This window comes from Culex quinquefasciatus, chromosome 3, assembly GCF_015732765.1.
Source record: "Culex quinquefasciatus strain JHB chromosome 3, VPISU_Cqui_1.0_pri_paternal, whole genome shotgun sequence".
Taxonomy (NCBI): Eukaryota; Metazoa; Arthropoda; class Insecta; order Diptera; family Culicidae; genus Culex; species Culex quinquefasciatus.
The window spans coordinates 170,343,395-170,359,379 of record NC_051863.1 but is presented as its reverse complement, the minus strand read 5'-3'; the positions used below and the strand labels follow the sequence as shown (position 1 = coordinate 170,359,379).

Sequence of the window (15,985 nt, the reverse complement as noted above, 5' to 3'; positions counted from 1 at the left end):
AAAAGGGAGCATGGCTCTCCTCTCTCGCACACGAAAGATCGGTATAAGGAATCTAAAAAAAACATCATCTTGATTATTCAGCGGAACATCTTTTTCACTACTACACTTACAAGTGTAACGTCACACCGCGAAAAATGACCTGTCACATTTTGTAGATGGGCAATGTGTGTAAACAAAGTGAAATAAATATGTATAAGTGGTGCTGACAAGGAAATTCACAAGAAATCATCCGCAGATTGATTTTCTTGAAGAATTTCGGAAGCGATTTTCTTTTGCGTGATTTGCCTCCTCTCTTTTTTGCGGTTGAAGAAAGTTCGCCAGCGAAATTGATTTTTTTGCGATTATTCCAGTCCTGCTTGGGATACATTTTTACAAAAAAACGAAAAAAAAATGATGTGAAAAGACCCGTATAAATACTAAAAAAATGGTTTGATTACACGAAAAAAAAGAGTTCCCAAAATTGGGAATAAGGAAATTTGAACACTTTGTTCGTGGCTTCCATTTTCATGAGCGCATGTTCACGTTTTTGGGAACTCTTTTTTCTCCGTGTAGAAACAAACAAAAACAATCAATTTCAATTCCGTTCTCCGATTTGCGGCTAAAATCACGACCATTGCATGAATAATTTGTCGAAATCAAATAAAGGGTCAACTGAAATCAATCCACCCACCCCCTTCAAACTCACCCACATTATCCGGAGCAGGAAAATCAGATTGATCACCAGCACGGTACAGGTCGGGCCCTGAATTATCCAATCGATGTGAGATTCCCGCATCCAAGAGCATTCAATTTCGAGCTATGAATAAATCACACGTAATTAACTTACGTCAGCATTGAGCTCGCCTCGCAACTGGACCCGTCATACCTTGTTGGGATGTTCCGCCGTTGGTGTGATGGTGGCTTCTGTTAAGTAAAATGGCCTGGTCAGTGCCCACGCTCCAACGAAGATCACGGGACCACCTGGAAATGCGTGCAACAAGAAAAAAAACAAGAAGTAAAATTACTTTTAATTAGCGAAATAACACATTCAGGGTCACCGAAGGTGGTCGCGGGGTTTGGGGGGACAGATGCTCTCAATTGAATTAATTTTCTCCGTGCCAAGAATCCGCTCATCCATTAGTTAGAAGGACCCAGTGAGACAAAATCCAGATGAGCGATGTCTTTCGTTGAGAAATCACTCTTAAAGTCCTCTCAATTTATCTCTCCGAGGCGAATGCTGTTTGGCCTTGCACGTGCTCGTCTGGCCTTAAGTGATTGATGAGACAGTTATTTGTTCAAATTTGTACAATTAGCTATGAATTTCAAATTTCAAACTGTGTCCTTCCGGCATCAAAATACAGAGTTCTAGTTTCTGCTTAAGTCCGGAGGCTGCTTTAATTTAATCAAGCTCCCACACTGGTCTTTGTCGTTCGTGTATATCCACCGACCATCGTCATCGTCAAGCTTGACGGAGAAAGCTTCCGCAGAATTTTACACAAAGTACTGCTGTTGTGGTTTTGTCTGCCAGGACTTTCAGCTCATCATGTGAGATGTGGGTATTGATCTGGATGCGTGGGAATAGCTTCTAAGCGACTGCCCGGAGAACTTGTGCTTGCTAATATTATTGTGTTTTCTGAGATGAAAACGGTGTTTGAAACATAAAAAAAAATCATTAAAAAATTGATTAGAAAAATATGAATCGTTTCTTGCCTTACAAACTTTTATCATCAACTTCAATGAACATATGTCGCATTCTCCAGTGACAAAAAAGAACTCGTTTTGGCAGATAGGTCTTTTTAATTTAATTATTTGTTCAGTTTTTTATTGGTCCAATCACAGCTCGATTAACAATTGGAATTGCTTATAATAACATGACTTATTAATTTGTATAAAACCAAAAAGGGTCAAAATTTCGCTATTTCACTGTGGCGAATGAAAAGTTGAACTTAAAATCTGATTTCCAAAGTCACTTCTTGCAGAAAATTAAATTTCCAATCTGAATCTGTAATAATATTTAAATTTGGGACAGGTTTTGATATCAAACGAGACATATTTCGAAAAAAAAATGAAAAATATAGCCGGAATGTGTCATATATGAGCAACTCTCTACGAAATCGGCCGATTTCGACCATTTTTATTTTTTGTATTTTTTGATTTGGCTCAAACTTTGTGGGGGCCTTCCCTATGACCAAAGAAGCTATTTTGCATCATTGGTTCACCCATACAAGTCTCCATACAATTTTGGCTGCTGTCCATACAAAAATGGTATGTAAATATTCAAACAGCTGTAACTGCCGCTCTAATCTAGTCCGTCCCATATGTATTTTTGTCAAAATTGAGATAAACTTGATAAAAGTTTTAATTTTACATGTACTTTTAGCCTATTGAATAAAAAAGTAGTGCTTGTTCTAAAAAATCCAAAATAAATATGACTTTCTTGCTGTCCCATATGCAAAATAAAGGCAAATCGTTTAAATGGCTGCGAAATTATTTGAAATCTACAGAGTATGTTTTTAAGAGTACGTATAACTTGAAAATATCATTAATTGTTCATTTCTGAAGAAATATTTGAAGATTTAAAACCAAGATACTCCAAACCTTTAGTGACTTTTTTCTTTTGAAATGTACAACCACGGAAAGAAAATATAAAATACATACCGTTATGGCTAATATCTAAACCATAAAATTAGATATATTTTTTCTTGAATGAATAAGTTTGACCCTGGTTCTCGGAGAGACTCCACCAACGATAAGCGTAGTTTTTTAAATTATTTTCGAGGGCTTAGCAGTTGAGAATTTGCCTCTGTAATATAATTCCAATTTCCTGGTGTCGTTGCAGATCACATTTTTATATCTAGAAATTTTATTAAATACATTATTTAAAGCAAATAAACCTGAAATTAACATTTTTTATAATTATTTACTTAGAAAACTACCAAAACAAACCTGGAAATGACAGTTGAACCAGGTTGAAACTGTGTTGTAAATGTTCAAGCCTACCTTGATATCATAACTGACTTGCCTTTATTTATGGACAAATAAAGTAAAGTTGGTCTCTTGCTGTAAATTTCTCAAATTTACCTCCAAATTGTTAATTTTTTTAATCAAATTTATGGTACTTGCGTTTTTAAGACTGATATTGAAATAACTGTATAAATAATTATATAGAAATATTTAGTTTAGAACGGGAAAAATGGTGAAACTTTTTTTGGGTTTCTCACAGCGTTATCTCAGCACTCACTTTTTACATATGGGACGGACCAGATTAGAGCGGCAGTGTAACTTTTGAGTGAATTTTCTGATCAATTTGGTGTCTGCGGCAAAGTTGTAGGTATTGTTGAGGACTATAGAGGAGAAAATCGTGACGTCAGAAATGAACTCAAATCACTCAAAGTTCATTTTGTGAGTGACTTTAACATTTTGGCCTAGTTTGACAGCTACCTCGTTCCCAAGTTTTCTGTGGGAGAGAAAAGGAGGCGAATACTTTATGAAAATCATACCTGTCAAAATTCCTAGCCTCAAAATTTTGTCGCGAGTTGCTTTTCTCCTCTATTGAGAAAAAAATAGGTACACGGAAAAAAAATTGCAGATTTTTTAATCAACTTTTTTTTTTCACAAAAACTCAATTTCCCAAAATACGTATTTTTTTATTTTCGAGATTTTTTGATATGTTTTAGGGGACAAAAATCCACAACTTTTGAGCTATAGAGAAACATGGTCAAAAAATCTGCCGCCGAGTTATGAATTTTTGAAAAAAGGTGATTTTTGGAAAAAAAATCGAAAATTCATGCAAAAAAAAATTGACGAAATTTTTAAATGTAAAATTGAATTTCCAATAGAAAAAATCTTCACAGATTTTTTGATTAAACGCTCTGTTTTCAAGATATAGCCACCGAAAGTTTGATTTTAGCGAAATATTTGCAGTTTTTTGATTTTTAAAAATAGCAACGAAATATTTTTCTGTGTATTTTCGAGATACAGTGGACTCTCTCGTTGTCAATATTGAAGGGACCGTCGAGAGCGGGATTTATCAAATTATAGAACAAAAAATCAAAGCAATCTTCTTGAAGGGACTGAAAAATTTATTGACAGCTGGAGTAATATTGATATCGAGAAGATCGACAGCCAGAGAGTTGACTGTATTTGGTAGAACAGATGTTTACAGATTTAGTGTATTTTCTATGCAATGTTACCACAATTTATGTGAAAAGTGTAATTTCACATGTAAATATGTGAATTTACATGTTTTTCTGGCAAAAAAAAATCTGTCCACATTTCTAGACGTAATAAATATGTTTTTACTGTTTATATTTTAAGTTAAAAAATATCATGGTGATATTACAACTAGGAACGGAAAAAAACTTAATTTTAGATGGTTGCAAATTTGATGGTTAAATATCCCTTTCTTTGTGTAATGTTACCAAAAATACTGTGAGTAAAATTTCACAGATACTTGCTGTTAATTGAACCAGTTCCTTGTGTAAAATGACACTATTTTTAACAAGAATGCTTTCATGAAAGATTTTGTGTCATATCTAATTTTTAACCATCGAAAATTTAATATTTTTTGTCGCAAAAATTAATGCAATTAATTAGCTGAATGCTAAGATTACATCAGATGAAATGAATTTCGTTAGCAAATTAGAGAAGGGTTTGCTGAAAATAATCACTTCAATGATCTTTTTTTTTTCAAGTGTTTCACGAAATTCATGAACAGTTCTAGTGCGCCTTTTATTTGTTTAAAAAGAATAATGAGTAATTTTCGATCTTTCAAATCAAATTTAAAAAAAAAAATGTTTAAAGTTTCTTTTTCTTTGATTTTGATTAAGAGATACAAAATCGTTATTTCAAAGAACTCAACAAGTCCGTTGCAAATATTTTTTGATGTTTATGTCCCTCGACTCTGATCAATATCAATTAACAAAAAAAAAAGAACCGTGATTTTTTTGAATCTGCGGTCTTTTGAAAGAACCGTATTCTCTGCATTCCTAACAAATTGTAGTAATCCCATTTTTCAATTTTCTTATTCTTTACTTTTCTATTAAGTTACTCTAAAAAAGTAACGTTGAATGATTCTGTAAACAAATTAAAAACCTTCTTATTGCACAACTGATCATAAAGATACACCTAAGTGTTACTCGAATACAAAATTGAGACTTTTAAAATGCCCAACATGATAAAAAAAACAAGAAACAACTACTAAGTAGCCCATGGATATTGGAAAAATATAAATCCTCCTACTCGATTGAACTATGCAATTAATTGCCTTTATCGATGAAATCTGAATGTAGAAAAACAGTTCGTAGAAAATTTCCTCAAAATAAAACATCACCTTTTTTTAAAAAAAAAAACTTTAGATTTGTTAAATTTTAGCAGAAATAATCGCAATTTTGTAAATTTAATAGCAACTTTCTCGAAAATCCTACATTAAAGTCTTGACATAGAGTTTGTCAAGACATGAAGGTCCTTGATTTTTAGCATATATTATTTTCAAATAATTAAGAAAAATCCAATAAAAAATACGTAAAAATCAAAACATGCATTAAAATAGCCTTTTCATTTAGTTTTTAAAAGAGAGAAAGATCAGTTAATTTTAATAAGCGAGCGAATATTTTTCACTCGCTTATTTAAAAATAATCATAGATATGTAATCGATATTTCTTAAAAAATATATTTTAATGAACTCATTTTGTTGAACCCCCTGAGAAAAATGAACTCCTTGCACTTTTATTAAAAATAGGTGTATGGGAATTTGTACATCTTTTATGTCAGAAGAAAAAGGTTAATGTTGGACGATTGAAAAAATATAGTTGATTTAATGTAATCTCAATTTATGTAGAATAAATAAACTTGCACATTAAACGATGTACATTTTTCGAACTATTCGGATGTATTATTACCATGAAAGAGGCACACACCTAAAATTTTAACGCCTTTCAAATGTACTCTTTTTTTCATTTAAATGCTGAATATACTCATAATTTGTAATAGATGTTAAAATCGCAAACTGACGCATCGTTTATGATCTCAAACAAACAACAGCTAAGGAAAAGGCCAAGTGTTGTCTTCTTGTCAGAAGTGGAAGCACAGTGAAACCTCTGAATCTTTGAGGTTTTACAGCCAACTCCAAGCACACAGAACACACATAGCATTCCATCTTCATCACTCACACCTCCTACAACCTTAATCATACATACATTAGGGTGGTCCAAATCCGGGTTCCTCCGAAATTAAAGATGGGCCTGAATTCCAAATTTGAGCTTATTCTGATCACCAACTCCTCTCTCTAATCGCTTGATGTTTGTATGGTAACAGTTTTTTACCTGTGTACAGTAATTTTTTTTGTAAATTTTGAAGGTGTAATTTTGGAAGTTGAATATTACCTCCTTTATGATGTAATTTTACCTCAAAACACCTTCCCAGTTGTAATATCACCATGATTTTCTTTTTACTTTGTGGAGGATGCCATAGTTATCCAGTTCTTACCATTTCTCGGATGTAGAAACTTATTTAAATTTGGAAAAAAAAAACTTTACCGAAGCCACGAAAAAGCCCGGATTTGGACCACCCTAACATACATATGTGCACAAACAAACAGTGAAACTCACCCCATCCGATGATGGCGTACTTTCGAAAACGCAAATTGTCTCCGGAAAACGTTTGCACCACCAGCATGTACAGGTACAGACCTACAACGAGGGAAAGAGAGGGTATTAGTGTTGGAGGGAAAACATTATTATTAACCATAAGATGGCAGAGCACCTAAACATCAAGGGGATTGGAAATTATGAGCACATTTCAGATGATAGTCTAAGGAAAGACAAATGATGATCTTGAAAGATAATAAATTTTTGCTTTTGGGATAACATGTCTTAAGAGGTTTAGCTTTAGACTTCTCAATTTGCTAGTTTGGTACAAACGGACAGAGGTCTTGTTACAAAATTGATGTAGAGACTAAATATCATGACAGTTCATTTAAACCAGACTGCTTTCCAGATTTGCTAAACATTGTAAACGTATCTTAGAGTTATATCAAAATAAATTATTTTAAAATTAAATAAGTTAATTTTCCCAGTGTTCCAAAACCACAAATACTAAAAATTCAAGCTGGATTATCAAGCAGCTACAGTTTCTAACCGGCTCCAAATGTGGTGTTGGCCAGCGCAAATTAATTTCAATTTTACAGCGTTACCAACCAGGATCTCCGACAGTAACCTGTGACAACAGTGTCGCCAACAACAACAACATCGTTTATCGGCAAACTCATCTGTAATTCATGAGATCAGCATCAGGGTCGGAGCCTTCCCGTGGGCTAGTGATACAAATTTAACAGCTGTGAGCTTAGTCACAGCGATTGCTACTAAATTGACCTGGTGTTTCAGATTATACTAACAGATCTGGGAAACTACGGTCATCAACGATTTATTCGCGGTTGAACCGACCTATCAAGATGCTTATATTGAAGCACCATTATCAAGGATAATTGCTCGATAATCTCCTGTTGAAAATGAGATTTACTTTAACAGCAATTTCAATCGCATTTTCCACCATTACCGAAATCCACACTTAAAATCAACACTGCAACATAATTACCAATAAAAAAGCTCCAACACTTGACCGGTTTAATTACCGTGTCGTAAATCATTCCGCAGGACGAAAGTGTCCGTTCAACGTCCAAGAAACAATTAAACGCAATTAGAGACGCGAACCCGGAGCACAGAAGTGCAGCCAGCGCAAAATTGCGGTAATAAAGTTAAGCATTTCTTCAAGGTTTGGACGCGCGCCAAAGTGGGAAATGTTGTTTCTGGTTCCACGGTACATTTGCTTGGGCAGTTTTAAGTGATGTTTCAATTTGAGATGTCCTTTTACCCTTTGTATCGTAAAAAAATCATGTTTTTTCAACTCAGCATTAAATTTCAAACTACTGAACTGCTAATCAGATTAATTTTTACGTAGAACATGTTTTGTTTAGTGAAGAATAAAATTTCTCTTGTTTATGTTTTAATTCTGCCATTATTATTCATACAGTTGGCCGAAATAATTAGACCATTATTTTTTTGATTGACCATTATGCTGACCTACGCCGTGTTAGGGTAGTCTGAAAAATGGCAATTTTCGTCGATTTTTGCAAAAACCACATTTTTCAAAAAATTATAACTCCGCACCGTTTCAAACGATTTTAGCTATCTTGGACGCAAATGTAAAGGTATCAGATAGGCTTTTAAGGAAAAATAGTTAAAAATTTCAAACATCTATCCTAACATTTGAAAAGTTCGTATGAAAATTTAAAAACATGTTTTGAAGGGTTCGGGGCCAAAGAGCCTATGCCTGAAAATATTTTTTTAAGATTCCTCGGATAATTTTACAGAAAATATAAAAAAATGGTGAAGTTATGTTTTCAATATTCAGATATACGATTTTTGAAAATAAAAACTGGGTTTTTCGACGCGACACAATTTTTTTGGAAAAATGTGGTTTTTGCAAAAATCAATGAAAATGGCAATTTTTCGGACCACCCTAACAACGGCGTAGGTCATCCTAATGGCCAAACAAAAAAAATACGGGTCTTATTATTTCGGCCAAGGAACCCCCAGAAAAAATTTGAGCCAGATCGGAGAACTTTTTTTTCGATTCATGCTGCTTTCGTGGAGAATTGCTTTTTAATAAATTTAAATATTCTCATCGGAAAGATAAAAAGTTTCCATGAATATTTTACATTTATATATTGAAAATCGATCTCTTTGGAATCATATATATTTTCTAGGAAGGTCGGCTTGAACATGACTTCTAGAGGTTAAAAAAACACTTTTATACAAAATTTCACAATTCATTAGGTAGCTCAAAGAACAAACAAAAGCTTCAGCTGGTATGGATACTAGGGTGGCTCGACATGGTCGATTTTACAGAACAGGCATTTTCCGGTCTAATTTGGGCCCCCAAACAACCCCCCAAAATTTGGGAGCGATAGGGTTTGACCCGGCTTTCCGCAAAGCGATTCAAAGTTGTATGGAAATTTGCATGGGAAAACCCTCTTTTTTACATTTTGATTTTTATAATTTTTATTTTTCACTCAATTTAAAAAATAACACCATAGAAGTATAGTCCTGAATGTCCTCTAAAACATTCCCGAAGAGAGTATGGTGCTATCTTGCTTCTGGAAAAAGATACAGAGTTTTTAAAAGAGGCATTTCAAAATAAGTGCTGAAAATTATATTTCTTGCCAACACTGCCAGTACTTCGGTAGATATTTCGAAATCTTATTTGTTAACGTTATAAGGAAGCAACCTAGCAAAATGGTGTCTTAGGAAAAGTTGTTGTATACGAATGTGGCTTTTATTTAAAAATTATTGACATGCAGGGTGACGCAACTACAGGGTGTCAACCAAGCCTAACTTCTACTGGTGACCTTTTAAAGCGTTGGTGTCTTAGGAAAAGTTGTTAAGCTACTTAAGAAGAAGAAATTTTGACATGTTTGGAAGACAGGTTGGCACATCTACAGGGTGTCAACTCATTTCTAGCTTTCTATCTAAGACATTTTTGATCACGGTGGGCGAAAAAGGGTGCAAATCGCAAATTAGGCCTGCCACGTAAAAAGAGGCTTAACAAAAATTCTTTTAAAAAACAGTTTCCTGGAGTATCGATTGCGTCTGATTAAAAACATTTTCCGATCTTGCAAATTTAATTTGAAATTTAAAAAAATGAGGTCAACAAATTTTAAGTACAAGATTTATATTTCTCTACAAAAATCACTATTTAAAAAAACCATAACTCGTCGGAAAAATTTTGATCCAAACTTCTGAATGGCTTAAAAAATGCATACACATAAAAAATCAAAAATAACAAAATACTGATTTCGGGAAACAGATTTTTTGTGAAAAAAAGTTAAGGCCGTTGCAAATATTTTTTGAAGTTTATGTCCCTCGACTCTGACCAAAGTCGAGGGGGGGGGGCAAAAAAATAAAAAAGTATACAAATTGAAATTACGAGCAATGGTTTCAATATTTTAATGAAAAAAGTGTTTAAAAATGCATTATACACCTGTCCAGTTGTTTTGCCATCATTTATTTCCAAAATATCCAAGTATTGACGAAAATTTTATTTATTGCGAAAAATAATTTTTTTGCGGTGCTGTGTATTGGAATTTTATAAAAATTCAAAACATTTTCAAACAAGCCCAAACATGCTGAATATTACTATCAATGCAGAAAAATGCATTTTAGAATGTTTTCAGTTGATTCGACTTCTATTTTCATGAAAATTTTGAAGTTTTTTGGAAAAATATTTTTTTTGTCCCCTGCTTTTTCAGACCAATTTTGAAGGGGGGGGGGGGGGGCGACATAAACTTTGAAAAATATTTGCAACGGCCTTATTAAAAAAAAACATTTTTTTCGTGTGTCTATTTTTTTCCGAACCTACAACTTTGCCCAAGACACCAAATCAATAAAAAAAAATCATGGAAATTTCTAAATTTCCATACAACTTTGAATCGCTTTGCGGAAAGCCGGGTCAAACCCTATCGCTCCCAAATTTTGGGGGGTTGTTTGGGGGCCCAAATGGGACCGAAAAATGCCTGTTGTGATTGAATTAGTCCATTTAGAAATTTTCCCATACAACTTCAAGCCACCCTAATGGATACTTAACACCTAAACTCCCAAGCTCGAAAAAAGAGGGAATTTACATATAAATTCCCCTTTTTCTCAAGCGTGGGACTTTAGGTGTTAATAAAATCATTTTATTCAGAAATTTCATAACTTGTCCTAAAATATTGCATCCGTCATCGTCGACCTGCATCAGTATAATTTATTTGTCAGAAAAAAAGTCAACAATGAAAAAAAATGGAGGAAAAATGGTAAAAAAATACTTTATGTAATAAATAATTTCATTCAAAGAATTCTTTTTTCTTATAAAATTGTGAATTTTGCCCAAAATTCAAATGCGACAAGATAAGACAATCACGACGAACTGAAATGGTGATGAAAATTTTTAACAATCTCCTGTAGCACTAATTGCGAAACTCTCAATCGCCCCAATTAACTCACCTTCCACCAGCATCCAGAAGAAGTTTGTCGTGCTAAAGTAATGGAACAGGGTAACTAAAAATATACAGTCGACGATTTCCGTCTTGGTTGTCATCTGAAACAAAGCACCACAAGACCCAAAGAGAAAGAAAAGTAAATAAAACAAACTCATTATTGATTCCGTCTGTCCTATTTCGGAATCTGGACCACCGGGTTCGCAACCTTCAACCTTCTTCCTTGTAGTCCTTCCCGCTTACCTGTAGAGAGAGTATCAGCATCCACAGGCTGGACGACATAATGTACGTTAGAAATAGGTTGATGTGAATTGTGTTTCTGAGACATCGCAGATCCCTGGTTCAAGAAGGTTCAAGCGAGGGCGAATAAAAAAAGTAGAATTAGGTCTGACCTTAAATCCAACACGATTGACATCGGTGACAGCTGATTGAGGGAGACGTCCATAAATTACGTTTGAATTTTGAGCTACAAATATTCTTCGAACATTTAACGTAATTTATGGACGATCCCATTCACTCACTTGAAGTTAACCAGCACCGTGACGGCGAGCACCAGTGCTGCCAGACTAATACTGTAGCCGACAAAGTACACGATGGTTGGCAGCTCGATGTGCAGCTCGAACTCGGGCAGGGCGGACGTGCCCACGTGCTGGCACTCGCCGTAGTTGGTGTAGTTGTCCCACGTGCCGTTGATGTTGCAGTACCGGCTGGCGTTCTCTGTCGAATACGGAAAAAATGCTTCAATTAGATATTTTATTAACTCTTTCAATGGGCTGGGAAAAGGTTGTGAAGGTTTTTGAAAACTTCAGTGCAGAGCAAATTTGAAGAATTGTATAAAAGTTAGTTCTCCTTACGTTTTGCTGGAGACGCATGGTTTTTTTACTCGATGGATGTCCTTCAAATCAGCATTGTTTTATGCTCCGATGACAACACCGTCCTGAACTTAATTGAATCAAATTATCAAAATTAATCGCTCTACAGCATTGCCTTGGAGATTCCTACTCGAAACTAGGTGTTCGAAGGCTTGATTGTTGAGGCAATTGCAAACCACTTTTTACACCTTAGCTTCCAACCACCCCGGGATTCGAACTGACGACCTTTGGATTGTTAGTCCAACTGCCTACCAGCGACTCCACCGAGACAGGACCCAGGGAGACGACTCCTACACCTGGACTGAGCTATCGACCTAACCTTTAGGTTAGACCGGGGCCAACATTTACTTCCCGTCCGACGGAAGGCGTGATCAGACAAATCTCGTCTCAAAATTTGCCACCGGGATCTTCTGGGATCGAACCCAGGCCGACTGGGTGAGAGGCAATCACGCTTACCCCAACACCATGGTCCCGGCTTGAACTTAATTGAACAACCTTTAAATTTCCAACTTATAGAATCAAAAAAACATTTTAAAAAAATCCATCTCTCAGCGGAAACCAACCGTTTAACAATCCATTGTCAGGAGCCTTGCAATGATAATGGAAATTTGTCATGCCATGAATCTGTGTCTGTCTGGGAGTGGGTGGACCCCCCTTTGAAAAGGTCAACCTTTTCCGGCGAAGTCCCCCCACGTGGTTCCCAGAAAGAAAGATGCTCCATTACAGATGGGCTGCCGACGACTGCAATGAGTTTCGAGTAGAGAAAAAGTAGATTAAAAGAACATTTTGGGGTATAAATATCCATTACAGCGAAATACGACCGTGGGTTCCGGCTGAGAATTTGATCTGGTAGGCTTTTCGCCTGAAAATTTGGTGGAATTTTCCACATTCAAGCAAAGTTGAGCCTAGATGTTTTAAATCAAAACCATCTGATAACACGAGGAACTCAATTTAGTCAGACAATGGGGAAGAATACAAATCACACCACTTGAAAAACAGACAAAAAAAACAAGATTCCAGGCAGCCCTTTCCCTTTTCTTAATCTTAATAACGCCGAGCAAATCCCCAGCAATCATCCTTTATTAACTCCCCTGTCTCGGGCTCCCGTTTCGCTTCCACATCAGATCAGACTCAGTTACTTCGCTCTCCTTTTATAGAGAAGCTGGTATGTGGAATGTTAACCCTCAAATGTTCAGCAGACGTTTCAATACTACTGCATACATTTCGCATTGTTAGAGTATTTTCATCATAAAACAGCTCACTATAATGTAATGTAAAATACTTAAAATACTTAAAATACTTAAAATACTTAAAATACTTAAAATACTTAAAATACTTAAAATACTTAAAATACTTAAAATACTTAAAATACTTAAAATACTTAAAATACTTAAAATACTTAAAATACTTAAAATACTTAAAATACTTAAAATACTTAAAATACATAAAATACTTAAAATACTTAAAATACTTAAAATACTTAAAATACTTAAAATACTTAAAACAAGCCTTACCCGAAAAACTTCGTCTTTTCCTTTTTTCGTTTGTTGACGTTTTTAGCTTTTTCCTTGTTCAGCCTCCTATGATCAAAATTAGATTTTACGCAACTTTTTCCATACAATCTGCAGATTTTCCGGAATCGGTTCCAGAGTGGCCAAAGTGGAAATTTCTTGGCGTAAGAACCTTCCTTGGGCTTATACGAACCCAACGCAACAAAGAGCGCCTTGATCCGACGCTCCGTATTGAACTGATTCGCGTTCAAACAAAACCGTCAAAATTTTTTATATATATAGATACTTAAAATACCTAAAATACTTAAAATACTTAAAATACTTAAAATACTTAAAATACTTAAAATACTTAAAATACTTAAAATACTTAAAATACTTAAAATACTTAAAATACTTAAAATACTTAAAATACTTAAAATACTTAAAATACTTAAAAAAATACTTAAAATACTTAAAATACTTAAAATACTTAAAATACTTAAAATACTTAAAATACTTAAAATACTTAAAATACTTAAAATACTTAAAATACTTAAAATACTTAAAATACTTAAAAACCTTAAAATACTTAAAATACTTAAAACACTAAAAAAAACTTAAAATACTTAAAATACTTCAAATACTTCAAATACTTAAAATACTTAAAATATTTGAAATACTTAAAATACTTAAAATACTTAAAATACTTAAAATACTTAAAATACTTAAAATACTTAAAATACTTAAAATACTTTAAATACTTCAAATACTTCAAATACTTCAAATACTTCAAATACTTCAAATACTTCAAATACTTCAAATACTTAAAATACTTAAAAAACTTAAAAAACTTAAAATACTTAAAATACTTGAAAAACTTAAAATACTTCAAATACTTCAAATACTTCAAACACTTCAAATACTTTAACTACTTTAAATACAAAAAAATAATTTTTAAGAAAATTAGAAGCTTCAGTTAAAGTTCGATTTAACAAAATTTTGCATAAAAATATAAAGCTTGATTTTTTTCTTGATTTGAAACAGAAATCCATCAGAAATTTACGCCACTAAATTTGAAGCGCTTCCCTACAAGGGTCCGCAAGAAGAAAGGGGTGTCAGTTGGAATTTTCTTTTCACCCCCATAGTCATGCTTGCTAACTTCGTGTGGTGGCCCACTTTTTTACGGCACTTCATTTCAAAAGGAAAGCTGCCAAAGCTTCCGCTTCTTGGTGAAAAGCAGACACAGTAATAAAGCGTACGCTGGAGGAATTTCCCTCTGGGGGAGGGAAAGTTGACGCCGGAGAAACCCTTCCAGCCAGCCTTTTCCATCATGCGAGCTCGAGTTAAAGCGTTTAATCTTGTACGTCCCATCTCGACATAACTGGAAGCCACTTCTTGGGAGATTTTGCTTGAAAGGGGGTTTAACTTGAATTTGTAAACATTTGTTTGATGGTGCTCTTTGCTGGTTGATGACTTGAGCACTTCATTAAGAGGGTGTTAACAATATCTTGTTTGGAAAATTGCAGATAAATTAATTTCAACTCTTCCTATCAATACTCTGCATAAGCCATCTAGAAAACGCATAGCTTTCTGACATTTGATTTCCTTTTTCCACACCCAAAATGAAATTCTTTCTAAATTGGATTCGCAGCAGATTGTTCTTTGACACCCACCCACCTATTTCAACCCACTCCCGGTCGCTCAAATATTCATATGACATGGTGGAAATGAGTGTTCCTTCCCCCCACCCCACCCTCAAGGCCCCATTTTCTGCGACACCATTGGCAGATGCTTTTCATCTGCTTTTAATTCACTTTGGCTCATTTTACACGGCTCGAGCGAACGATTTGTGCCCACCCACTTTGAGCTGGGAAATCTCTTTTCTGGTGCTGAAACTGGTGGGAGTGCGGGATAAATTCAATTAGATTATTTTTTTTTCTTTTGTGCTGCACTGTAGGCAGAAAGGGCTTAAATATTCTTTGATTATTTGCAATAACAAATCTTAATCATAAATAATTGGAACAGAATTTTGTTATTATTGTTTTACAGTTTGTGGAGTTCTAACTGTCGAAAATAATTCAACAAAAAAAAAATCAACAAAACGATCAGAAATTTATTTGTTCCGTGAATCAATTATGGTACTGCTAATAATTTGCAGATCATCAATAAATTAATGAAAAAAAAAATCCTAAAATTTACATCATTTCCAACCAACAAATGTTGAAATGTTAGTATTGATTTTTTTTAATATAGCTTTCGAAAAGATCGGAAAATTTCACGAATGTTTCATGTTTTAAAATTGAAAATCGGACCATAAGTTGCTGAGATATCGACATTAGAAAATGGTGGGTTGTTTGGGTGAGACTTAGAAAACTACAATTTCCAAGTTTCTTTTTCTTTAAGCCGCTGTATCTGACCGCCATAGGTCAAATCTTCAATGTCTCTTAAACAATTTTATAGAAAATTTTCTGAACTTCAAAAAAAATAGTTTTAGTTGCTATTTCTTGAAAACGGAGCTTTTTATCAAAAAAACTGTGAGGTACTTTTCGATTGTATATTCTATTTTACATTAAAAAAATTAGGTCAAAATTTGTTTTGTATTTCATTTCGAT

General features: G+C 34.2%; 1 protein-coding gene across 12 annotated transcripts in view; it reads right to left on the bottom strand.

Moving 5' to 3' along the window:
- LOC6041453 (diuretic hormone receptor) overlaps nt 1-15,985 on the bottom strand; it is a 95,619-nt gene that overhangs the window by 17,436 nt on the left and 62,198 nt on the right. For all 12 annotated transcript variants that reach the window (XR_005278282.1, XM_038260544.1, XM_038260543.1 and 9 more), the window contains 6 exons: nt 11,533-11,728; nt 11,255-11,348; nt 11,019-11,112; nt 6,588-6,668; nt 866-960; nt 686-796 (listed from right to left, as the gene is read on the bottom strand). Coding sequence is in view for 11 of the 12 variants with exons in the window: in XM_038260544.1 (XP_038116472.1) it covers nt 686-796; nt 866-960; nt 6,588-6,668; nt 11,019-11,112; nt 11,255-11,348; nt 11,533-11,728 (671 nt within the window). In the remaining variant the exon portion in view is untranslated. The remainder of the gene's footprint in view (nt 1-685; nt 797-865; nt 961-6,587; nt 6,669-11,018; nt 11,113-11,254; nt 11,349-11,532; nt 11,729-15,985) is intronic.